This window comes from Salvelinus namaycush, chromosome 9, assembly GCF_016432855.1.
Source record: "Salvelinus namaycush isolate Seneca chromosome 9, SaNama_1.0, whole genome shotgun sequence".
NCBI classification, from domain to species: domain Eukaryota; kingdom Metazoa; phylum Chordata; class Actinopteri; order Salmoniformes; family Salmonidae; genus Salvelinus; species Salvelinus namaycush.
The window spans coordinates 13,908,768-13,933,663 of NC_052315.1; the positions used below are offsets into that span (position 1 = coordinate 13,908,768).

A 24,896-nucleotide genomic window follows, 5' to 3' on the forward strand; every position below is an offset into this window, starting at 1 on the left:
TTTGATGACGCGGTAACTATACGGAAGTTGTAAACATGGAGCTCCCCACCGCGGACGGCGTGTCTGCACCTCTGCCTGGAAGATGTGCTTTTTACGTGGAAAAGAAAAAACGATTCTGCAAAATGATAGTTGGAAGTGGAAAAGCATATTGTGGGGAACATGCTAATGCGGTAAGTAGAGCAGGACACCACCACACTGTTTGACACAACTGTCAAAGTATTCCCAGCCAGGGCTAGCCCCATAAACTACCCCCTGACCGTGGGGGATTGGTGTAGGCTACTGTTATGGCAAGTGAAGATAGCTGACTAAACTCAACTCCATGGTGAATGAAGTTTCAGATTAACTCCACCAACGGAGTGATGCAGAGACCAGGCTAAGTGGAATTAATCTCCGACTACATCGATTCAGCCATAGACTGTAACAAAATATGGAGGAAGCAAATGCTGCGTTCATGTGCCAGTCGGGACTAGGGACCTCGCAAATGTTAGACGCGGCACGTGTATAACTACAACCAATTAGCAAGTCGGAATTTCCGAGTTTCCTAGTTCCGACTAGAACGTGAACCAGACTAAAAAAATATGGATGAAGCCATCACCCCATTGTTTCCTATGAGAATTCTCAGTGGCACATTTGATTATCAGGATGTCACCATCTTACTACATGGCAGTGGCGGTTCTAGACCATTTCAACTGGGGGGGCAAGCTGGGGCCAGTTGTACTGTTAGAGGGGCCAGTTACATGAGACGTTATTGTTGTCATATCGTTTTGCATGTGGTACGATACTGTTGTGTTCCGCCTAAAGCCGTCCCTCTAGAAAATGTATGGGTTAAATTAGTGTTCCGCGTTGCCACTGTCTAATAACGGATGTAAAAAAAAAAAAAAAGAATGACAGCAAAAAATAGTTATGTAAAAATGATTTCATATTCAACATTTAGGGGGGCCACAAGGGGGTCCAAAATTGTTGTCACACGGGCACTGCCCCCCCCCCCCCCCAGAACCGCTAATGCTACATGGAGGAGTTTTTGGAAACGTTGCATGTACAGTTTGAGTTACTCTAGGACAGGTTTCCCCAACTGGTGGCCTGAATTTCGGCCCGCGGCTGAACCTAGTTGATGATGCCTGCTCTAGGAAGTGATGTTGCAGGCTAGCTCAGTGCTGCCACCTCTCATGGAGTAACTCAAGTTGAATGCTGACCAAGGTACTGCAGGCTGGCATTAGCAACAAAATTATCTTTATAACATTGTCTGAGTATGATTTTAAAGTAATCAGTTCAAATTAGGGATGCACGATATATCGGTGAACATATCGGAATCGGCCGATATTAGCTAAAAATGCCAACATCGGTATCGGCCCGATGTCTAGTTTAACGCCGATGTGCAAGATCGATGTCAACGCTGACGTGCATACCTATATAACGTAGGTACATGACGTAATGACACCACGTAAAATGTTGCGTTACATGTGCAAAACAGCATTCCTAACCTAGCCCACAACGTCTGCTGTGTGGATCGAGCAGTCAACAAGTCGAGCAGTCATTTGAAAGAGTAAGAAAATTTCAGCGAGACAACTCAAAGGTGAAATCCATTAAAGCCAAGATAATGGAATTCATTGCCCTTGACAATCAACCATTCTCTGTCGTGGGTGATGTTGGCTTTCGCGACTAGTCGAGCACCGGTACACACTACCATGCACGCTATTTTTCAGATGTTGCCCTACCGGAGTTACACAGTAATAACGTCACTGCTATTAGCTTCACGGCATACTATGGAACACCGTTTGGGTCTTTGCGTGTCAAAAGACACACGTCAAATAACACTATTTGACGCGTTAAATAAGCTTTTAATTTGACACTTGTCAAATAACACAGTTCTATTGTAGAATGTTGTGTCTTCTCAATTTGCACATGCAAGCCAAGCTCCACCACTACTATCAGTAGCACTGTCAAAGCTGTACAAAAAAGTCTGCAAACAAGCCACGAACGATGTGTTTACAATACCGCGTTGGTAATAAAGCATTATTTGTTCGACCGCAACTTCTGGGGTAGCTAGCTGGCTTTACCTTGGTACCTTACGAGCACCAATACAACCACCCTGAAAACAATTACCAGTAGAAACTGCAGTCATTTTCATTATCAGTTCATGAAAATAAATAGCTAGCCAGCTACTTAACCCTGTTGCCCAAAGCTAACGTTATAAGCAGCCAGCTAGCTTCATCTGGCTAGTGAGGCTCGACCGGACCGTGTTATATGTTGTGAAGCTAGCCACAATAAGGATTAGGCACAATAGTTGAATTTGTGATTTGCCATCAAAATAAAAGTACCTCTTTGAAAGTGATGCAGAAGGTTACAATTGGTGGAATCATGCCATATTTAGACTAGATAATATTAAACAAGGTTGGAATGTGAAGCAATGAAGTGGGTATCCGTGTACTCGGTGACACCCACAGAACACAACTGGGAAGAGTTTACGCAAATATTAGCATTGTAGCTCTTATCACAGAACTGTGACTGTGAAATCACCTCCCCAGTCAGCCAATTGTGTATTGACATTCATATTGCACTGTACAGCTTTACCTAAGGATTGGGGATCAATGAAATGGGCTATCAGTCTACTCAATACCCAATATATTTTCCTCAAAGTCCTCCTCAGAGTTATCAAACTCCAAAACATCCATGCAGTATTGTTTTTCCTCTGGAATACTGTTCAATACACATAGGTTGACAATAAATGTGGCTCAATTCACAGTTGTTTCAGAGTCCCGCAAAAAGTGCTACAACACTAATGTTCTCTGGGTGTCACTAAGTAGACTGATACCCCATGTCATTGATCCACAATCCATAGGTAAGGCTGTACAGTGAAATAAGTATGCCCCCAATGCAATTATAAAGTATAATACATCCAGTATGATTTCAACACATTTTTGTCAAATTAACAAATTATTGTCTTTTGACTTTATATAACATTCCAACCTCGTTTTGCATGATCTATTCAATTATGGCATAATTCTACTATTTGTATTCATTTGCATCACTGTCAATGACATATTTTATTTTGAAGGCAAACTGCAAAGTCCACTAGTGTGGCTAATTCCCATTGTGGCTAGCTCCACATAGATTGGTTCGACCACCATTAATCAAATAAGAACTGTCTTATAAATTAGAGTTATTTTAGATGATGACACCTAGCTATATAGTTACAATTCAAGTCGGAAGTTTACATACACTTAGGAGTCATTAAAACTTGTTTTTCAAACACTCCACAAATATCTTGTTAACAAACTATAGTTTTTGCAAGTCGGTTAGGACATCTACTTTGTGCATGACACAAGTAATTTTTCCAACAATTGTTTACAGACAGATTATTTCACTTATATTTCACTGTATCACGATTCCAGTGGGTCAGAAGTTTACATACACTAAGTTGACTGTGCCTTTAAACAGCTTGGAAAATTCCAGAAAATTGTGTCATGGCTTCAGCAGCTTCTGATATGCTAATTGACATAATTTGAGTCAATTGGAGGGGTACCTGTGGATGTATTTCAAGGCCTACCTTCAAACTCTGTGCCTCTTTGCTTGACATAATGGGAAAAATCCAAATAAATCAGCCAAGACCTCAGAAAAAAATTTGTAGACATCCACAAGTCTGGTTCATCCTTGGGAGCAATTTCTAAACGCCTGAAGGTACCACGTTCATCTGTACAAACAATAGCTCGCAAGTATAAACACCAAGGGACCAAGATGCTGGAGGAAACAGGTACAAAAGTATCTATATCCACAGTAAAACGAGTCCTATATCAACATAACTTGAAAGGCCGCTCAGCAAGGAAGAAGCCACTGCTCCAAAACCTCCATAAAAAAGCCAGACTATGGTTTTCAACTACACATGGGGACAAAGATCGTACTTTTTTGAGAAATGTCCTCTGGTCTGATGAAACAAAATTAGAACTGTTTGGCCATAATGACCATCATTATGTTTGGAGGAAAAAGGGGGAACACCATCCCAACCGTGAAGCACGGGGGTGGCAGCATCATGTTGTGGGGGTGCTTTGCTGCAGGAGGGACTGATGCACTTCACAAAATAGATGGCATCATGAGGTGGGAAAATTATGTGGATATATTGAAGCAACATCTCAAGACATCAGTCAAGAAGTTGAAGCTTGGTCGCAAATGGGTCTTCCAAATGGACAATGACCCAAAGCAGACTTCCGAAGTTGTGGCAAAATGGCTTAAGGACTACAACGTCAAGGTATTGGAGTGTCCATCACAAAGCCATGACCTCAATCCTATAGAAAATTTGTGGGCAGAACTGAAAAAGCGTGTGCGAGCAAGGAGGCCTACAAACCTGACTCGGTTACTCCAGCTCTGTCAGGAGGAATGGGCCAAAATTCACCCAACTCATTGTGGGAAGCTTGTGGAAGGCTACCTGAAACGTTTGACCCAAGTTAAACAATTTAAGGGCAATGCTACCAAATACTAATTGAGTGTATGTACCATCACTCATTCATATATCTTTATATACATATTCTTTATCCCTTTACACTTGTGTGTATAAGGTAGTAGTTGTGGGATTGTTAGGTTAGATTACTCGTTGGTTATTACTGCATTGTCGGAACTAGAAGCACAAGCATTTCGCTACACTCGCATTAACATCTGCTAACCATGTGTATGTGACAAATAAAATTTGATTTGATTTGAATGTAAACTTCTGACCAACTGGGAATAAAAGCTGAAATAAATAATTGTCTCTACTATTATTCTGACATTTCACATTCTTAAAATAAAAGTGGTGATCCTAACTGACATAAAACAGGGAACTTTTACTTGGATTAAATGTCAGGAATTGTGAAAAACTGAGTTTAAATGTATTTGGCTCAGGTGTATGTAAACTTCAGACTTCAACTGTAGCTAGCTAACTATAGCTACTGAAAAAGATTGTCGGTTGCTATGATTTTGGGGAAGAACATTGTTTGCATCCATGAGCTAGCTAGCTTTTTTTATGACCAGCATTCATAGCATACGTATCGATGAATCGTTGTGACATATGAAATACGAGTGATAGTGTAATCAATATGTAATAACTACGTAAAAAATTAATGAACGCGTTAAATTATTATGTGTCGTGCAGTCATATTCAGGTCCTGATTGGTCAACAAGCTTATTTGACACGTTAAATAGTGTTATTTGAAAAAATAGTTTGACATGTATCTTTTTTGACACGCAAAGACCCAAACGGCGTTCCATAGAAGTCCTGGTTGAAAATGAACAAATGAACAACGAAACAAGTAAGTGAAATAAACAGGTTTTGATTATGTTTTACTGGTAATGGGGACATATGTAAATGCCAACAAAATAACTTTTTGGTGTGTGTAAGTGTGTAACCTCTATTTAACTAGACAAGTCAGTTAAGAACAAATTCTTATTTACAATGAAGGCCAAACCCGGACGACGCTGAGCCAATTGTGTGCCGCCCCATGGGACCCCCAATCACGGCCGGATGTGATACAGCCTGGATTCTAACCAGGGACTGTAGTGACACCTCTTGTACTGAGATGCAGTGCCTTAGACCGCTGCGTCCATGTGTGTGTGTTAACTATTTAACTGTACTAGAATGCTTAAAAGGCCGCTAAATGGTTAAATATCGGTTATCGGTGTCTGTTTATCGGTATCGGCCCAGAACTTCATATCAGTGCATCACTAGTTCAAATACATAAATGCAGTGAAATAGAAGCAATTATTGGTACCATGATTGTGTTCTGATTTTTGTTTTTATATCCATGAATATTGACCACGAAGATGGCCATTTCCTCATTCGCTATGATGGGGGAATCCTGTTATCTGGAAACAATGCCTGCGCTACCGTGGTCGGCCTTCAACCTGAAATCCTCAATGCGAGGTGGCAGTCGTTTCTCCCTGGATTCGTCCAAGATCAATACTTAAAAAAAGATTACATTCTGAAACACTTACCTTGTACCTATGTTTATCCTCTGGTTCCGTGGCTTTCTTTGTTAGCAGAAATCCATACTTTTACAATAAACGTTAATCAAATACAACCACGACTGTTTCCTTGTTGAGATTCAATTGGCACATGTGCATTTGCGCTGAGTTGCCATCTTAGAGCAACAGCAATGAACAAACAGTCAGTTGTATTTGATTAACGTTTATTAGAAAAGGATCTATTTCAGCAAACAAAGAAAGGAATGCAACTACAGAGAACAAAAATAGGTACACGGTAAGCGTTTTTAAAGTTTTGACATTGGACGAATCAATGAAGTCTGAGCTAAATTCCATAAAGCCTGGTCTCTGCTCCACTCCTTGGGTGTTGATCAGACACTTCCGGCTCCATGGAGTGGAATTTAGGCAGCTACTGTGGTTGATGTTTACAATACAACGAGCAGCTAGCTAACTCAGGAGATGGCAACAGTAACCAGGTTTCCATCTAACCTTTTTTAATGCGAGTATAGTAAAAAAAAAAAAATTATGGCCGGCCTGATGGAAATGGGAAAGATTTTGACCTTTCCAAATGTCGACAAAACAAAATACGCTAAACAAGGTATCTTTGTGTCTGTAAAATTAATTATGTGGGAAATGTTGGTGGAAATGCTTTTATTCGCAAATATTGATATAATAATATCAAAGTAAACTTGGAGTCACGTGATGACGTGTGGTCCTCCTACAACTCGTCAGGAAAGCATGCTGTTTATTAGGATACAGATGAAATAAGTTATGATGACCTTCACAGGGTGGTGAAAGTGCAAGGTGATGAGCTTGATGCTCCTTTCTATTAAATATCCAGGGTTTTATTCAGGTGACATGATCATCAATGCTTGCCATTTGACAAATAAAAATAATCTGGTTCTTTTGTCCATAATAATCTCATGATATAGGCTATAGATGTGCTCTAGCCAACAGCGCGCAATACTGTATCTGCATTCTTTTGGCTAGAGACAATCTTTATAACAAACATTTTGGTGAGAAAACCATCAGTAGAGTTGAAAATGCGATGGAAACCCATTTAACTTGTATTTTTTATTCGGTACATGGGAATTTAACTGCAAATGTATTTTTATGTGCATTACGTCATCACGCAGAGCCTTTTCTCTGCACATTTGATGGAAACCTGCAGAGCCTTTTCTCTGCACATTTGATGGAAACCTATCTCATATGTTTTTATGCAGATTTTAGAATATGCACATGAAAATCTGTCGCCAATTGGATGAAAACCTAGCTAGTGGTAGTGATATAAGTTTCATATTGCAACTTCTTCTCTTGTGCTGTGTTTAGGAAAAGGACTGTGAGAAAAAAAGAATAGCATGTCCTCTGGATCCAAAACAGTGAGTTGGCACTTGGGAGAGACAAAATCCAGAATTTTAAAAAGGTAAATTGTACAATTTCAGGAGAACCTCTAAATCTATGATTTCTTCTGTCTTTGTAGCACTGTATTCGAAGACCTTTTAGCAAAACATCTGAAGAAGTGCAACTCCAGAGAGAAACCCAAACCTGTAAGTTGAATATTCACTGAACAAAAATATAAACGCAACATGTAAAGTGTTGGTCCCATGTTTCATGAGCTGAAATAAAAGATCCCAGAAATGTTTCCAACGCACAAGGTCCACCTTGTGGTGGGGACAAAAGGCCACTCTAAAACATGCAGTTTTGTCACACAACACAATGCCACAGATGTCTCAAGTTTTGAGGTAGGGTGTAATTGGCATGCTGACTGCAGGAATGTCCACCAGAGCTGTTGCCAGAGAATTTCATGTTTATTTCCCTACCATAAGCCGCCTCCAACGTTGTTTTAGAGAATTTGTCAGTACGTCCAACCGGCCTCACAACCGTAACCATACCAGCCCAGGACCTCCACATCCGGCTTCTTCACTTGCAGGATTTTCTGAGATGAATTTCTGCACAATTTGTCAGAAACCGTCTCAGGGATTCTCATCTGCGTGCTCGTTGTCCTCACCAGAGTTTTGACCTGACTCGAGTTTGAGGTCGTAAACGATTTTAGTGGGCAAATGCTCACCTTTGATGGCCACTTGTACACTCGAGAAGTGTGCTGTTCACTGATGTATCCCAGTTTCAACTGTACCGGGCAGATGGCGTCGTGTGAGCGAGCGGTTTGCTGATGTCAGTGTTGTGAACAGAGTGCCCCATGTTGGCGGTGAGGTTATGGGCAGGGATAAGCTACGGAAATGTTTGGGATGCACTGGATCAATGTGTACGACAGCGTGTTCCAGTTCCCGCCAATATCCAGCAACTTCACGCCGCCATTGAAGAGGAGTGGAACAACATTCCACAGGCCACAATCAACAGCCTGATCAACTCTATGCAAAGAAGATATGTCGTGCTGCATGAGGTAAATGGTGGTCACACTAGATACTGACTGGTTTTCTGATCCATAACCCTACTTTTTTTTTTAAGGTATCTGTGACCAACAGATGCATATCTGTATTCCCCATTTGTTCAGTGTAATTATGAGAATGCATACCCAGATATCTCAAATACATAGGCCTAAATGTCCCTTCTATATCAGCCTAAATTGATTAATCTTTCTTTCTCCTATGCAAATGTAGCTGTTCTATGTGCAAGATATTAATGCTGGACCAGCCATTGTTGAGGACACCCCCAAAGATGAGGTAATGTCAAAGACGCATGCATACACATTGACATGAAAGGGAATTCTCAACATTTTGCTAGTGTTGGAAGCTTAGCTGATTTCAGCAATGAGTAACTAAAGTGACATTATTTACATTATTTACTAGAAACTGGGTGTATGTCTTATGAGCAGAACCTTAGAAAGATGCTGACATTACCTACAATAGAGACACACCATGATTAAGGCCATACTTACATGATTCACTTTTATTTAGGTACCTTTATCAGATCGCAGCAAAGCAGAGTTGAACCTGCTCATAAAAAAACTGAAGACTGCCGTCAAAGGTAAGCAATACCTAACAGCATTCACTGACATGCTTAACATGATTAATCCAATGTGGTGTTTAATGTATGAGCCCCCAATGTTTCTGCAGGGCTCAAATGCAAACATGAAGAAAATATACAATCTCACCCTGCTCTCCATGAAGCTTTGAATGATCCAAAGAATGGGGACTCTGCGTTCAAACACCTGAAGCAACAGGTACTTTAATTTAATCTCACATGATTTGCATTTATTTATATACATTATCTTTCAATAAAAATTAATGTATGATTTGCCTGTTTTAAAAGGCGTCCCTTTTAGGAAACATGGAGGATTTGCACCTGCTTGGACCTAACAGGTGTTTTGTTGAGTTTGGTGCAGGGAAAGGCAAGCTTTCCCACTGGATCCATGTCGCTCTGAAAGCCTATGACGACATCCATTTCCTGCTTGTGGAAAGATCAAGCGCTCGTTTTAAAGTATAACACCACCTGTTAAGCTATGTTTTATCTTTCAAAACGTTTATACATAAAGTGATTTATTTGGCTGTGCACACATCTTCACTGTTAGGTAATTGTCCCCCCAATTCATTATCTCATTCAGGTAGATGGCAAACACCAAAATTCTGATACCAAATTTGAAAGACTACAAGTGGATATTCAGCACCTTGATTTGCGTAAGTAACTAAATTAAAAGCCACATTTAATTTGAATAATATTTATTCACATAAAACAGTCAATCAGTTATCATGTAAGACGTCATCACATACAGGCACCCTACCCTGTTAGTGTTTTCTGGAGGTGAAGTGGATTATACTTTTCAACACAGTGAAAGAGATGCCACACCCTCTAAAAATGTACGTGATGAGATCACCCTTCAAACACAAATGGGCACTGACAAATTGCCTGGGAAGCACACTTATATATTATGAAGATTAGAAGGATTTGTACAGCCAAGTACAGAGTTCATTTAAGAATTGAACGAAGCACTAGCAGGCTCAATGAGTTGAGCTTTTCTGAAACCTTTTCCTGTTATTTGCCTTTTAGGTAAAGTTCCTCTCCTCCAAGAAAAGGGACTTCCAGTGGTTGGAGTGGGCAAACACTTGTGTGGCGCAGCAACAGGTAAAACCAGGCACTACATCTCTGAGTACTAGGTCTCACCAGGGGGGAAATATCTTGTACTGGAATTTTGAATGGTGTTGAATTTTGAAAGGCATCATAGAAGTGGTTCCTAAAAGAATAGTTATTGATTAATGCGTCTTTGATTCACTCCTTGCTCACTAACCTCCACCGCACTGAATAGACCTTGCTCTTCAATGCCTACTGGGCAGCTCGGAGACTGCGCCCCATGGGATCGAAGATCAGCCACCCAGCAAGCGCTCAAAGCTCCAGCAGCAGCCTGGAGAGTCTACAGGACCGGAGCTACAGCCCATTCCCAGGGCGGCAGGGGAGACTGCTGCCGGCCAGGAGCTGAGGGTAGGTGGGGTGGCCATCGCCTTGTGCTGCCACCACCGCTGTGACTGGAGGCATTATGTAGGCAAGGAGTTCTTCAAGGAGAAAGGACTAGGTGCCTCTGAGTTCGCTGCCTTCCTGCGCATGTCAAGTTGGGCGACCTGTGGCTCGAGACAAGCAAGACAGACCTCTCCACCACAAGATCAAACTGACCAAACGTTTGAGGAAGAGGAGCACGAAGCGACAGAAGAGGCTGAACTAGACAGCTTGGAAGGGTGAGTATTGCCATTGAGCTGTAGACATAAATTGCACCCATGTCGTCGCATAGTCATTGTAACAGACTGAAGACCTGTCGTCACATTGTGTCCAACATAAACCTCAATTGCTTCATCTTTTTTTTTTTTTTTCTGTACTATTAGAGTGTTGAATGCTGAGGACCGTGAACACATAGGACGCCTGTGCAAGCTGCTGATTGACCAGGGCAGGGTTCACTTCCTGCAGCAGAAGGGATTTGACTCCCGCCTACTCTACTACACCAGCTCAGACGTTTCTCTAGAAAACGTGTTGCTAACTGCACTTCCCACCTCGCGGTGAAAATAAATTCCATTGACAGTGCAACCTGCGCGGTGCACGGACAGCACAACTCTCTGTTTTGAGCAGTGCTATTTATCTTGATACTTTTCCTTTTTTTTAAGCCAAGAAAGCAAGAAACCTGTTTGCAGTTACAGAAAACATTACACTGGCAACAGAAGAAAACAGACTGTTATTAACAAGGCAAAAAGCTCAGGACATAGCAGACAAGACTATGGTTGGAGTCAATTCCATTTAAAGTCTAGTCAATTAATTTTTGTAAATTATTTTTAAAATGTTCAGGAAATTAAGTGGATTTGACCCCAATGTTGGACAAGTTAGATTTCCCAAAAAGAGAAAGAAATGCTCAGAAGGACATGCTTGACAAGACCAGGCCGTCACCACACGGAGGACGAGACGATGTCCACAACAGACAAGGCAGGAACCGACAGAGGCCAACATGAATGACTGCTACAGTAGGTCACAGTGACGGTGCAGATTCTGCCACAGCTTCAAGGGTCACATTTAGTTCTGAGGTGTAGTTTGACTCAGGTGCTGAAACAGACATTTCAAATGGACAGTGTCATTAAAGAGCAATTCCGGGGGGGTCTACAAAAATGCAAATACCTTTTGGCATGATTTGTACCAGAAACAATTAGTAATATCCCTCATAAATATTCATAGTAGTCAGAAAATGACAACGTGTCTTGGAAGATAGCTAGTGAGTCAAACTGCACTAGATGGCACCGTTCGCTTTGATACAGAACATAACGTTAGCTGGATGAGTTGAGGACTTTTCTCACCTCTTGGACTGTGAGTGGTAACGTTAGCTTGTTTGCCTACTTTGTTTTTCTGCGTGCATTAAACTGGAATAAACTTTTCAATAAGATGTCAGCTTACCCTGCTATTAGTCAACAGATCACCATACAGTTCAAGTACATATTTGTTGGTACATACGATTTACACGATGCATATTTAGCATGGCGTTAACTCTTTTCCGTGCCTCCTGGCAGTAGACACGCATGAAATCTCGGCCAAACATCTCTCTGTCATCCTCTTCCTCATCCTCAGATTTCTTCAGGGCAGCAGGTAGCTCCACTTCATATGTTAGAGGGTTGTCTCTGAAATTCACAAACCTGCAAGTATAGCGAACATGATGAATGAAGATTCATTTGTTTTGATATAAAATACATTGGTGGAAATCTTTTGCTAGTTTTAATATGAATATAAAGCTTTTGTAAATACAATTAATGACTCCTGGCTTACGTATTTGTTTACCCACTTTTATTAGGTTAATTGTTGCCGATCTGGGCCAATACATTTGTTTGTCTACAGTCCACTCATCCCCAAAACAACCAATAGCTCCCACCCCTAGACATGGCACTCACCTGAGGTTGTTCATGTCCTCCATCATTGAGGGAATGTCATGTAGCTTATTGTTGCTAAGCACCAGTGTGTCCAGGCTTCGCATGTAACAGATGTTGTCAGGCAGGAACTCCAGTTCGTTCCTCTGCAGCCACATAGTATGCAGCTTCTCCATTCTGGACAGAGCAAGCACATATGTATGTAGTTTATTTTTCTTTCTCATGTATTTCTATCAATATGCTGTGCTTGGATATATGGTTATGGTAGATGTGTGTAAGCCTACCTGTGGATGTCATGTGGTAAGCTCTGCAGCCGATTTCCACCCATATCCAACCATTCCAGGGCAGGCAGACTCACCACACACTCTGGGATCTCTGTGAACTGGTTCATGGAGAGATCCAAGTGGCAAAGCTTCTTCAGGTTGCTAATCTGAGAACAACAGAACGGGAAATTAGCACAGTGAGGGACACGCACATAAATCATCATGTACCTAGAAGGTTCCATTAAAGGAATATTTAAAATCATCTCCAGCACCACCCCAACATCAACATATGTGAAAATGGCACGTTTCTATGTATTGTAGTAAAAAATATTGAGAAAGATGAGCATTTCCAATGACATCAACAAATTAGTAGGCAATGCCTACTCACAATTGGTCAAAATCACATGATGCACACCGATGATGTCATTGGAAACACTTAAATTCCTACATCCTTTTTATTACAAAACATAAAAAAGCACAATTTTCACAAATGTTGATGGTGGGGTGGTGCTGGAGAGGATGAATATGAAGTTGAAAAATTGTTTATTTTCCCTTTAACATTAAACCAACAATCATGCCATGTTGGGTACCTCTGAAGGCAGCTCGTCAAGGTCCCTGTTCATTGCCAGCTCCAGTTTCTCCAGGTTCTCACAACAGCCCAGTTCTTCTGGAATACTTTGCACTCTATTGTAGCTCACCAGCAACTCCCTTAGCCTGGTCAGTTTACCTAGAGAGGGAAAACTACACAGTAGGCCATGTGTTCTGACATGAAGCACAAGTCATCACCCACTGGGCACAGACGTCAATTCAATGTCTATTCAATGTTGGTTCAACATACTTTCAAAGAAATTACGTGGACACTACGTTGATTCAACCAGTGTGTGCCCAGTGGGCAGCGCCTGTGATACATTCATTGAGGGGATGTTACATGTAACTGGTTTACTGACCAATCTCTTTCGGGATCTCTGTGATGGCATTTCGGGACAGGTCAAGAACAAGCAGATTCTCAAAGCTGGAAATGAAGCGGGGGATTGTCTGTAGTCCAACCCTGTGAAGCTGCCACTCCATGAGTTGAGGAAAGTGAACCAAGGCTCGAGGCAAAGTCTGTCAAAGAAGAGTAGTCAACATAAAAAAAAGGGTTATCTGGTGCTATGCTTGTCAATTTCCCCAAAAGTAGAGTTTGTCATCAAAATAGAAGAGCAAGTATTTTTACACAATCCTACAGCATAGAGTTAAGGTGACAGAAGGTACCTTCCATTCTTCTTTCTCTATCCTTAAAATGACACGTCCTTCCTCTGTCACCACCTTCTCTTTCAGCTTGGCCAATATAATCCGATCTTCCCAGTTATGTCTCACCCTTTGGTATAGATGTAGAGCAATAAGTCATAGACAGGTCCAAGTTATCTCAGTGGGTTTGGGCTCATTCACTTTCAATTAAGCCGATTGGCTTACCCATGGGTATTAAATATTCAATAAAATGATGAAGGATAAATATCACTCACCTACCTACACCGGCCCTTTGTTCTTGTTGCTTCTGCAGATCTTGTTTCGTTTTCTTAATTCTAGTCTCCCAAAGGGACTTGATAGAGCTGACGGAGCCACTGCACACTGCAACCCCAGTCATGGTGACCCTACACCAACTGTTCAAACAGCTCCCAAAAAAGTCTAAACTCAAAACAGGACTGGAGTCTGGTTGATCACTGCTTCCCTTAATTAGATGGACAGAGCTAGACAAGGACAGATGCAGGAAATTCTCTGCTCAGATTTCTTCACTGCAGAAGGAAACTCACTCATAATGATGATTGATAACATAAGATTATGTAGCCTGTTTTTTTATTTGGATCTTCATTCATCTTCCATATCAAGAGTAGATAACTCTTTCACATAATTGACAGAAAATATTAAATCCATCTGTCACCCCAAATCGACTAAAGTTCAAGGAAGCACTAACACAATGTGCGAGTTCAAAACCGATTGGAGCACAGCAGTAGTAGTCCTGTAAGAAATGGTAAAATGGTACTTTCTAGATTGGACAAATTTGCATCAAGAAAACCCTTGTAATAAATTCCTCACAAATCTCTTCAGTGTATTCCATTGTGTTGACGGAATAGCTTCTTTGCTTTGAAAATCTTGTAAGAGTAGCAATAGACCTCGTCCCATGTCTGTCAGTGGTGTTCCTTGATGAAACGTGACCCTAGAGGAGGTCTAATTTTAGTCAGGGGTAGAACACTGAAAATAGTGTTGGTGGTCACATGCTAAACTTGGCACATGGACTTCTGTCTCCCCTGACAACACATACCTTCAGAAGACGGTAGGAAGAATAGAGTGAAATAGTTTGTGGTGGAAAACCTTCAATGTCCATGCAACATGTTTGTCCTCTGTTTAACGGGGAGTGAAATAAGAATAATTTAGGATCAGCTCTATTTGTTTCAAAATCCGAAAGATAGACTAAAAGATTGAGCAATGGTCAATGGAAAGATGGTTACATTTTAAATAGACTGTAGGCCTATGTGATCTACAGACCTTTTAATAGCCATAAAGAAATACTGGGAATTTTCAACCTGTACTTCTCTCCCTTGCTTTACTTTAAGGTTTGGTGACAACTTTTCAGTTCCTATAGATCAGGGCAGTCAAACTCATTCCATGGAGGGCCTAGTGCAAGGTTTGGGCCTTGCACTTATTTCTGTCTGTAATAAAGCTCTTTTGTTAGAATAAACTCATTTTTATTGGCTGGGCCTGGCTCCCCTATGCCCTCCCAGGCCCGCACCTTTGCCCAGTCATGTGAAATTCATAGATCAGGGCCTAATGCATTTATTGAAATTGACAGATTTCCTTATGTACTGTAACTCAGTAAAATCTTTGAAATTGTTGCATTTATATTTTTGTTCAGTATAGTTGATCCCTGCCCTAGTGTCTGCTGATGTTTTCCTTTCAATGAAGACCTAGGGCTCTGTTCAATCTGTATTGATGAAACGTTACAGGAACTAAGGTCATTTCCAAATTGAGCTGACATATATAGCTGTAGATCGATTAGGAGAAAACCCGCAGACCCTCTGCCCTTCGTGGAATGAGATTGACACGTGATATAGATAAATGGAAGGCTTTATTTTACTAAAATAGTGAGCTGCACGAGTCTTGGGGAACATATAATGCACAACACAAGAACAAAGCAAATCTTTACGCATTAAATTTATTTAAACTTGTTTTCAGGATCCACACTATCAGAAAGAACAGTGGTTGTCGAGTCAGTCTGGCATTTCTCCTGTCCCTTCAAATAATACAATCTCCCTTAAGTACAGAGAGATCAGGGTACACATTTCCCAAAATCCATTCCCCAAAATCCTACACTATGTGTTCACGTTCAACCATAAATTTATACTTTCTTTTTTAAAGCAATACATTATCAGACAGCAATAAAAGCAGATACAGTTGCTGCTTTTCTAGAATGTTGTAACATATGAATTGATCAAACTAACAATTGTGGAACTATTGTAGGAGCCTTATGTCCATTTTCATAGCAGGTGTACACTCACAAGTGCGTGTTGTGCAATGATGCTTTTCAAGGGGAATCACTAAATCACACACTCTTGAAAAGAGCTTTCTAGTGTTGATGGAATGTGTGGGGCCATAAAAAAATAAAAAAGGCCTTGCACCTTTAAAGTTATTCCCTGGTTTCAGCACCAATACCCTTAAAGGTACAGGGCCTTTTTTTTACAGAGCCATACAGTATTTCAGAAATACAGCATGTTTACTGAAGGTCTGTTATCCAACATTCAGCAAAAAGAGCTGCTGTTTATAACCATCCTATATCAGTAAGGCAACCGGGAAAGAAATAAAAGTTAAGGCCACACACAAAGATAAAACAGCCTGCAACTAGATATTAGTTTCACAATGTTTGTAGGTAACTTGTAGTGTCTGTGGCATGTGCAGCCATTCATATTCTGAAGAAGAAAGGTTTTGGAAGGCCAAGGAGGCGGGAGCAGTATGGGGACCAGTAACACCCAGTCAATGCGACTACCCAGAGAGTCAGAGTACAGTAGACCATTTTCACATAATCATGGTGACTGGTTTTGCGTTGCAGGGCTGCATCCAGAGGAGGCCGTCCAGGGTGCCGCAGGCTCATTTTAGGTCCAGGACCATTGATGCTGGGTTCTCCAGGTAGTCCCTCCACAGGTTCGAGAACCGCGCCATTGTCGCCCCGTCGATGATCCGGTGGTCTGCCGACCAGCTGACATTCATGATGTGAGCATTCACCACCTCGTCCCTTGAGTTAAACCTCGGCAGGACCTGAAAGGGGCATGAACATGTCAGGAGATTATTATTCATAAAGCAATCAAGACATCCATAACCACCAAATAAATATAATGTAACAAGTACAGAGAGAGTCATGAGGCTCAGTCAGGCATCTGTATCGTGTTTGCACCTCCCAGTCAGCCAGACACATGCCCAATTAGCTAAGAACCAACACCAACACTCAGCTCCCATTATCAGCCGAGTTCCGTACCCCTGTGCTTCTCACCGTAGCCATCATGGACAACATACAGTTGAAATCGGAAGTTTACATACACTTAGGTTGGAGTCATTAAAACTCGTTTTTCAACCACTCCACAAATTTCTTGTTAACAAACTAGAGTTTTGGCAAGTCAGTTAGGACATCTACTTTGTGCATGACATTGGTAATTTTTCCAACAATTGTTTACAGACAGATTATTTCACTTATAATTCACTGTATCACAATTCCAGTGGGTCAGAAGTTTACAAACACTAAGTTGACTGTGCCTTTAAACAGCTTGGACAATTCCAGAAAATTATGTCATGGCTTTAGAAGCTTCTGATCGGCTAATTGACATCATTTGAGTCATTTGAAGGTGTACCTGTGGATGTATTTCAAGGCCTACCTTCAAACTCCGTGCCTCTTTGCGTGACATCCTGGGAAAATCAAAAGAAATCAGCCATCTCCACAAGTCTGGTTCATCTTTGGGAGCAATTTCCAAACGCCTTAAGGTACCACGTTCATCTGTACAAACAATAGTACGCAAGTATAAACACCATGGGACCACGCAGCCGTTATACTGCTCAGGAAGGAGACGCGTTCTGTCTCCTAGAGATGAACGTACTTTGGTGCGAAAAGTGCAAATCAATCCCAGAACAGCAGCAAAGGACCTTGTGAAGATGCTGGAGGAAACCAGTACAAAAGTATCTATAGCCACGGTAAAACGAGTCCTATATCGACAACCTGAAAGGCCACTCAGCAAGGAAGAAGCCACAGCGCCAAAACCACCATAAAAAAGCCAGACTACGGTTTGCAACTGCACATGGGGACAAAGATCCTACTTTTTGGAGAAATGTCCTCTGGTCTGATGAAACAAAAATAGAACTGTTGGGCTATAATGACCATCATTATGTTTGGAGGAAAAAGGGGGAGGCTTGCAAGCAGAAGAACACCATCCCAACCGTGAAGCACGGGGGTGGCAGCATCATGTTGTGGGGGTGCTTTGCTGCAGGAGGGTCTGGTGCACTTCACAAAATAGATGGCATCATGAGGTAGGAAAATGATGTGGATATATTGAAGCAACATCTCACGACATCCGTCAGGAAGTTAAAGCTTGGTCGCAAATAGGTCTTCCAAATGGACAATGACCCCAAGCATACTTCCCAAGTTGTGGCAAAATGGCTTAATGACAACAAAGTCAAGGTATTGGAGTGGCCATCACAAAGCCTCAATCCCATAGAAGATTTGTGGGCAGAACTGAAAAAGCGTGTGCGAGCAAGGAGGCCTACAAACCTGACTGTTACACCAGCTCTGTCAGGAGGAATGGGCCAACATTCACCCAACTTATTGAGGGAAGCTTGTGGAAGGCTACCCGGGACGTTTGAGCCAAGTTAAACAATTAAAAAGGCAATGCTACCAAATACTAATTGAGTGTATGTAAACTTCTGAGCCACTGGGAATGTGATGAAAAAAATAAAAGCTGAAATAAATCATTCTCGCTACTAGTATTCTGACATTTCACATTCTTAAAATAAAGTGGTGATCCTAACTGACCTAAAACAGGGAATATTTACTGGGATTAAATGTCAGGAATTGTGAAAAACTTAGTTTAAATGTATTTGGCTCAGGTGTATGTAAACTTCAGACTTCAACTGTAGCTGACAAAGTCATTTAGGATTCACAAACCTGGATCTTTCCCAGAGCGCCAATCGCCACCTCAGGAGGCAAAATCACTGGCTTTGCATACGTGCCTCCAATCTGATTCAAGGGAATACACAAATACATGACATGTATATACTGAACAAGCGACCCAAGCAAGCATAGGAAACAAATAATGCAGTAGCTAGCAGTCAATTACTATTCAAGTAAGCATTACTAGATGGCTACCACAAAGGCCAACCAGTTTGATTTATCAGTATTACTTATCAAGCTCATCCTCCCAGCTTTAGCATTAGTGTCTCCCAAGGCCCACAAACCCCACCCCCTCTCCCCAGCTCACCGATCCGATGTTGGAGAGGGTGAAGGTGCCTCCTGTGAGGTCGGCCGTGCCCAGCTGGCCCGTGGTGCCCAGGGTCTGCATGCGGTTGAGCTCCACGGCGATCTCAAACACACTGAGCATCTGCACATTCTTCACATTGGGTACCAGCAGACCCTGGCTCGTGTCCATGGCCAGGCCAATGTTGTGGGACGCCTGGTGGAGGAGACGAAAAAGAAGCTCAGACAAAGTTTGGGTTCTCAATCTTTCGACGGGGGGGGGGGGGGGGGGGTCTGAGAAGTTTAAACTCTCTTCATGTTCATGTTAATGATTCATTCTATTTCCACTGTCCAGAATTGCACTCGCCGTGAGCAAGCACAAATACACCATTTATTTGACTATTTTGATGCATCATTGTCTACAATAACACTGCAATATCTAGATCTGGGGAACCTTCCAGCAGCCTTACCTTGTAGGTGATGTTCTGAACAGCCTCGTCCACCGAGGCGTTGAGGATGGGGAAACGGAGTATGCCCAGAGAAGCAGCCTGCTCAATCAGACAAGATATTTATCACCATCACAGCAAACAGACTATTTCTCCAAATCATCCAGCATAGTCCTTTTGGTATGGTATGGGGCGGCAGGTAGCCTAGTGGTTAGAGCGTTGGACTAGTAACCGGAAGGTTGCAAGATCGATCCCTGAGCTGACAAGGTAAAAATCTGCCCCTGAACAAGGCAGTTAACCCACTGTTCCTAGGCCGTCATTGAAAATAAGAATTTGTCCTTAACTGACTTGCCTAGTTACATTTAAAAAATGGCACGATGCATCCCACTGCATCATGAGACTTATGACACCCGTTGCAGTGAGGTTGCTCTCCAAGATGTTAAATCACTTCAGTCATAACAGAAGCCATTTAATTTGTCATAACAATAATATGTCATTTGGCATGGGTGGTCATAAATTGACATGAGCTTATAACACTCAATGTCATAACAATCATGTCAAATAAAGTGTTATAGTGCATTTTGACAATATTGCCACCCTGACACCCAAATGTCACCTCACAACGTCATTATATTATGTCAGGAGTCAAAGGTCACCTTGATGAAGAAGGGCATGTAGCTGAGCTTGACACCACGAGCCTCTGACAGGCCCTTCAGCTCCTTTCGCAGCTGTACCAGCCGGGTCAGGTTCACCTCATCACAGTACCCAAAGTGGGGGATTTTCAAGGCAGCAGTCATGGTCTTTACCATCGCTTTGTGGAAACCTGGTCGTTCCAAGGAATACAATGGGAAAAAGGGATCACCCATAGTGATTATTATCTGAATCAGAGATGTATCCCAGAAAGCAAATACATTTATTGGAAGCATTAACCATCTCTGTAAAACTGCCTCTACCTTTCAGGGCCTCAGTGCTGTCCGTGCCCAAGAAGACGGGCCTGGAGATTGCAGGGAGAGGGACACTTGGTGGGGGTTTCGCCTTGGGCTTGACAGCCGAAGAGGGGGCGGATGCTGTGGGAAGTGGGAGCTGAATCTCATGGAATGGGGTCAGGGGTAAGATGGCCCCTGTCTGTTTGGCCAGGAAGTTGAGGATGTCCTCTTTGAGGATCCGTCCGTCTCTCCCCGTTCCGACCACTTCACTCAGCTTGATCTGAAAAGGAGTAATGAGACAGACAGACAGGTGGACATGAGGTAAAGGAATAATGGGGAGTGGCAATGAGGTAAAAGGACAGACAGGTGGACATTAGTGATGGTGGTGGTGAGGTCGATACACTTACATATCGCAATGTTATTTATTTGTTTTATATATATTTTTACTTGTAGATAGCTGTAGAGAGCGCTAGTCGGCTGTACCGGTATTTTCCTACCTAAAACTTGTGGTCGATCTTTTTAAACAGTGAGACACCATGTTTTCAGCACTTATTTTCCTGACTGATCAAAACTCATTTTCTCATGCTCTCTTGTCTCTCTGTAGTAGACATATAGTGAGCAATATGTTTGGAACATCATATTGCAATACATATCAGCACCTAGGTATCGTGATAACATCATATGGTCCCTGGCAATTCCCAGCCCTAGTGGACATCCACAAAATCCTGCACACCCATTAGCTCTCTAGGATGAAAATTGGTACCACTGGTTTAAAGGGGCAGTGTGCTGCTATACTTTGTGTTGACAGTGTGTGTGTGTGTTTTAATAACTCACATTGTTCTCCATAGCTAAACGACGGACTGCAGGGGTGGCCTGGGTCTTGTGTCCCTTAATTTCCTGGTGTGTGTGCTCATCGTGTGACATCGCCGGTGTCTCCACAACATCCTCCTCATGGGCCACCTCTGAAAGATCAACCACAAAGTCACCATCACCACCAACCAATGGGAGTCAATGTTGTTTTCGGACTTCCAGATATTCTGTTGTGTTCCTAAATGTTTATTTTTATGATGAACGGTAATATAAAAAGGTAAAGGAAATGGCTTCAAGGTTTCCAGTTCCAACTGTTCTGAAAATGTTCACTGTCAGCGACTTCATACATAAGAAGTTGGGAGATTCCCATTACTCTAGTGTTGGTGCCCTACCTACCTGGACCGGACTCTGTCTCGATATCCACCAGCGCTGTGCCCACTAAGGCTGTAGCATCCACCTCATAGTAGAGCTTTTTAATGACACCGTCATAGCGACTTGTGATGGTGACAGATGCCTTGTCACTCTGTACCTCACAGATGCTGTCAAACTGAGACACCTTGTCTCCCTCCTTTACATACCTATGGGAAGAGAAAGAGACATTGAACCTAAACAAAATATGTATCTTGGAGCAGCAAATCTTGGAGCAGCAAAGCCCTGTAATAATTGAACTTGTGTGCCTTCTAGTGGCAACTCTTATAAAAACCTAATTCATAAAAAAGTGATGCTCACATCGGTGTACCATATTTTGAAAACATACCATTCCTTCACCGTCACCTCCATGATGCCCTCGCCAATATCTGAAAGTTTGAATGGCAGAATTGGTCCTGGTGTGACTGTAAAGAGAACAAGTGATCATTAAAACGACATTAATTCTTTAGCCTATAACTTCCACATAGCCTTATGTCTATGACATCTGTTGTAATAGAACAATCAATTATTTAAAATAAAATCTTTTTAACATCATTTGAACCTGTAAGATTGATTGTTTACAGCCTGTGTGTACACTGTCAACAGCGTTCTTCCTCATTGGGCTAGTTTGTTTTGAATGGTACAATGCCCGGGTGGTTGGAGATGTAACTTAAAGACCAAGGGAATGGTCTAAAAAAAAAAGCAAACCCACCCCCAGGCACCGGGACCTGCAAAAAGAACACGCCTAAGTTGGAATATACTGTTAGTGCAGAAGCCTACTCACCATAACTTGTGCGAAAAAACCTAGCGCTGCACAGCTGAGGGATGAAGACAGAGTTGGGATGGAGGGTGTAGTCTGGTCGGCCAGTTTGGACCCTGGAGCAGCAACGCTTGTGCAGATGTTCCAAAATCTGGGATGATAAACGCTGACAATAAAGAGATCCATGTCATTATCACTAATTTGATGGGGTTGGGCCCTGCGGGAGCTCGCTACTTCTATACACAGCATCTTCAATTATTATATAGCATGACTGTTGGGTAGCTATCCAAAGTTAACTAGATGCAAAGCAAGCAATCCAACAAAGTTAAATTGTCAATCCCAAAGTGTTGTAGCCATCCATGGCTAAATTGTTTGTCAAAGTTACTTTAGCTAACGTTAACTGGAAACTTGTTGAAAAGACATTGTAACCGAGGGTTGACATTGAATTCATGTTCAATTCTGTCACACACATCGTCAAGAGTTTGAGTCAATTTGTTGGCTAGCTACATATTCTGGCTAGTAGTAGCGAGCAGATAGCAATTTTTGTTAATACAAAGCAATGACGAAACATTTCATTTCAATCCCACTGTAGTGTAGACTAGTTAACTAACGTTAACCATTCAGCTAGGTAGCTTGTTTGCTAGCAGCTGCATGGGTAAAGTCTCTTGTGAGGATATGTGTTTTATGCACTATAGCCCGCCATCACATCATTTGTGATTGAATATTGTATGCTGTATCTGCTTTGTGCATGTGTGCCCGTGTGTGTGCTGGAAGTAACATTTTGCCCCAGATAGTGTGCTGAGAAGCTGTGGTTAACCTTGAGCGAGAACAGTATGCTTTCTATGCAGGTGCAAATAGATCAACAGTGTTACAGAACTGTCTGACCTCAGTCTCTAGGGTGTGGGAGCGTAATCTACACAGCAACAGCGCCGGACATCTGGAGCGCCACCGACAGGGCAGTGAGTCTAAACCACGCTAAGCCTCCAACAAAGGTTGATTGTATCATTTCGAGCCAGTTCTCTGCTTTACCCTGCGTGGTGATACAGTGAACCCGAATATGCGAAAATTGCATTTACCATTTATCACTTGTGTTTAATAAAAATACTTAAAGTATATTCGGTGACTCTGAATCACATTTTATCCTGATACCAGATTTGATTGACGCAACCACTGACACTCTAGATTGAGGTATAGTGACAGGTTTTCTAAATGTATGATACTTGTGCACCATCACCTATTTATGCAAAGCTTTCAGGTGGGGATTAACATTTGGAAAAACTCAAACAAACATACCAAGCGTCTCATAAATGTGAATGATCTTCTAGTAAATGCCGCCATCTTTGTTCTGTCCGGATCTGACGAACAATGCACACCCCTTTCAATGGCCAATCAGAGATCAGTCACAAATAGGGCAGCGTGAAGGGATAGTCCACTACTAAATAGAAAACAAGTTCGTTTTGACTGGACTAGCGGTCCACTAGTATATTCTGGACTGCTAGTCCAGTCAAAATAACTCATTTGATGTTCCACTTACCTTGGCTGTTGATTCACTAAGAAAGTTCCTTAACACTTTATTTGAGGGGATGCATTAATTAATTAATAATAATTAATACATTAATTATCCATAACACATACGCAGTACAACCAAATATATTTTTAACTAACCCAAAATAGTTAATCTGTGTCGTTTACAGTGGGATCATATGAATCATAGTGGGCAGAACAAGCATGGAGGTCGGCAAAGCCAAGTACGAGCTAGCGAGATCCTATTGGCGCGTTGTAGTATATATTTGCATATTTTCGCAGGGGAACGCCTCCCTCGTGAATTGCTCGTCAAGTCTACAAAACTAAGTGCACTGTGATTTTAACATATTCTAGTTTAAGGAACATAAATGTATTTACTGAGCTAAGTAACCCGTGACTGGACTGCCTCTCACTACCATATTTGGGGGTGAGAAAACGTTCTAAACGGATGCTTCAGCCAAAGAGTTTTACAACTAAACCAAGATAGACCAGAGCCTATTGTTTTCAATGGGAATAAATGAGTCATAGTGGGCAGAAAAAGCAATGAGGTGGGCAGAGCCAAGCACGAGCTAGCGAGATCCTATTGGCGCGTTCCCAGCATATATGTGCATATTATCATTAGGGGACGCATTTTATGTGAAGTGGGCCTGTGCAGAAACTACATTCGCCTTTGCACTCCTAAACAACGCGGTTTTTTAAAACTTTTGCAAACGGTAAAGTCTACAAAAACTTAGTCCACTCTGTTCATAACAGATTTTAGCTTTGGGATAAGAAAACGGTTTTGAAATAAAATGTTTAATCGACGAGAAAATGTGTAGAATGTCGGCCAAAATCCATCTCCTTCCATCTCACACTCTATCTTGTATTAGTTATAAAAAAAGATTTGCCTTGTGTCTGTGTTACAACTTTACTTGAGGCGATGTTTATGGGGTTAATAGTGATGGGCCAGTAATTGAAGGTTGCTGGTTTGAGTCCCTGAGCCGACTATGTGATTAGGTAA

The 24,896-nt window shown here is 41.8% G+C and overlaps 3 protein-coding genes and 1 non-coding gene across 4 annotated transcripts; 1 reads left to right on the forward strand and 3 right to left on the reverse strand.

Moving 5' to 3' along the window:
* Positions 1 to 35: 35 nt before the first annotated feature.
* trmt13 (tRNA methyltransferase 13 homolog) lies at positions 36 to 11,818 on the forward strand. Its single transcript, XM_039000894.1, has 11 exons — positions 36 to 170; positions 7,279 to 7,328; positions 7,430 to 7,496; positions 8,568 to 8,630; positions 8,865 to 8,934; positions 9,024 to 9,130; positions 9,220 to 9,387; positions 9,512 to 9,584; positions 9,955 to 10,029; positions 10,211 to 10,634; positions 10,779 to 11,818. Exons 1-11 carry the CDS (start codon positions 36 to 38, stop codon positions 10,951 to 10,953), a joined length of 1,407 nt encoding a protein of 468 aa, XP_038856822.1. The 3' UTR covers positions 10,954 to 11,818.
* On the reverse strand, positions 11,411 to 14,180 carry lrrc39 (leucine rich repeat containing 39). The gene is made up of 8 exons (XM_039001347.1): positions 14,059 to 14,180; positions 13,808 to 13,913; positions 13,504 to 13,660; positions 13,147 to 13,283; positions 12,578 to 12,723; positions 12,318 to 12,470; positions 11,915 to 12,065; positions 11,411 to 11,476 (listed from the first exon to the last, which is right to left on the reverse strand). The coding sequence occupies exons 1-8, from the start codon at positions 14,178 to 14,180 to the stop codon at positions 11,411 to 11,413; spliced, it is 1,038 nt and encodes a 345-aa protein (XP_038857275.1).
* Positions 14,181 to 15,642: 1,462 nt separating this feature from the next.
* Positions 15,643 to 23,747, reverse strand: dbt (dihydrolipoamide branched chain transacylase E2). The gene is made up of 11 exons (XM_039000895.1): positions 23,666 to 23,747; positions 22,397 to 22,538; positions 21,962 to 22,037; positions 21,601 to 21,782; positions 21,229 to 21,356; positions 20,422 to 20,674; positions 20,125 to 20,291; positions 19,493 to 19,570; positions 19,048 to 19,239; positions 18,735 to 18,806; positions 15,643 to 16,843 (listed from the first exon to the last, which is right to left on the reverse strand). The coding sequence occupies exons 1-11, from the start codon at positions 23,708 to 23,710 to the stop codon at positions 16,676 to 16,678; spliced, it is 1,503 nt and encodes a 500-aa protein (XP_038856823.1). The 5' UTR covers positions 23,711 to 23,747; the 3' UTR covers positions 15,643 to 16,675.
* LOC120054232 lies at positions 16,946 to 17,084 on the reverse strand. Its single transcript, XR_005477602.1, has one exon. It is a non-coding gene; the product is annotated as a small nucleolar RNA SNORD94 (small nucleolar RNA).
* Positions 23,748 to 24,896: the final 1,149 nt, after the last annotated feature.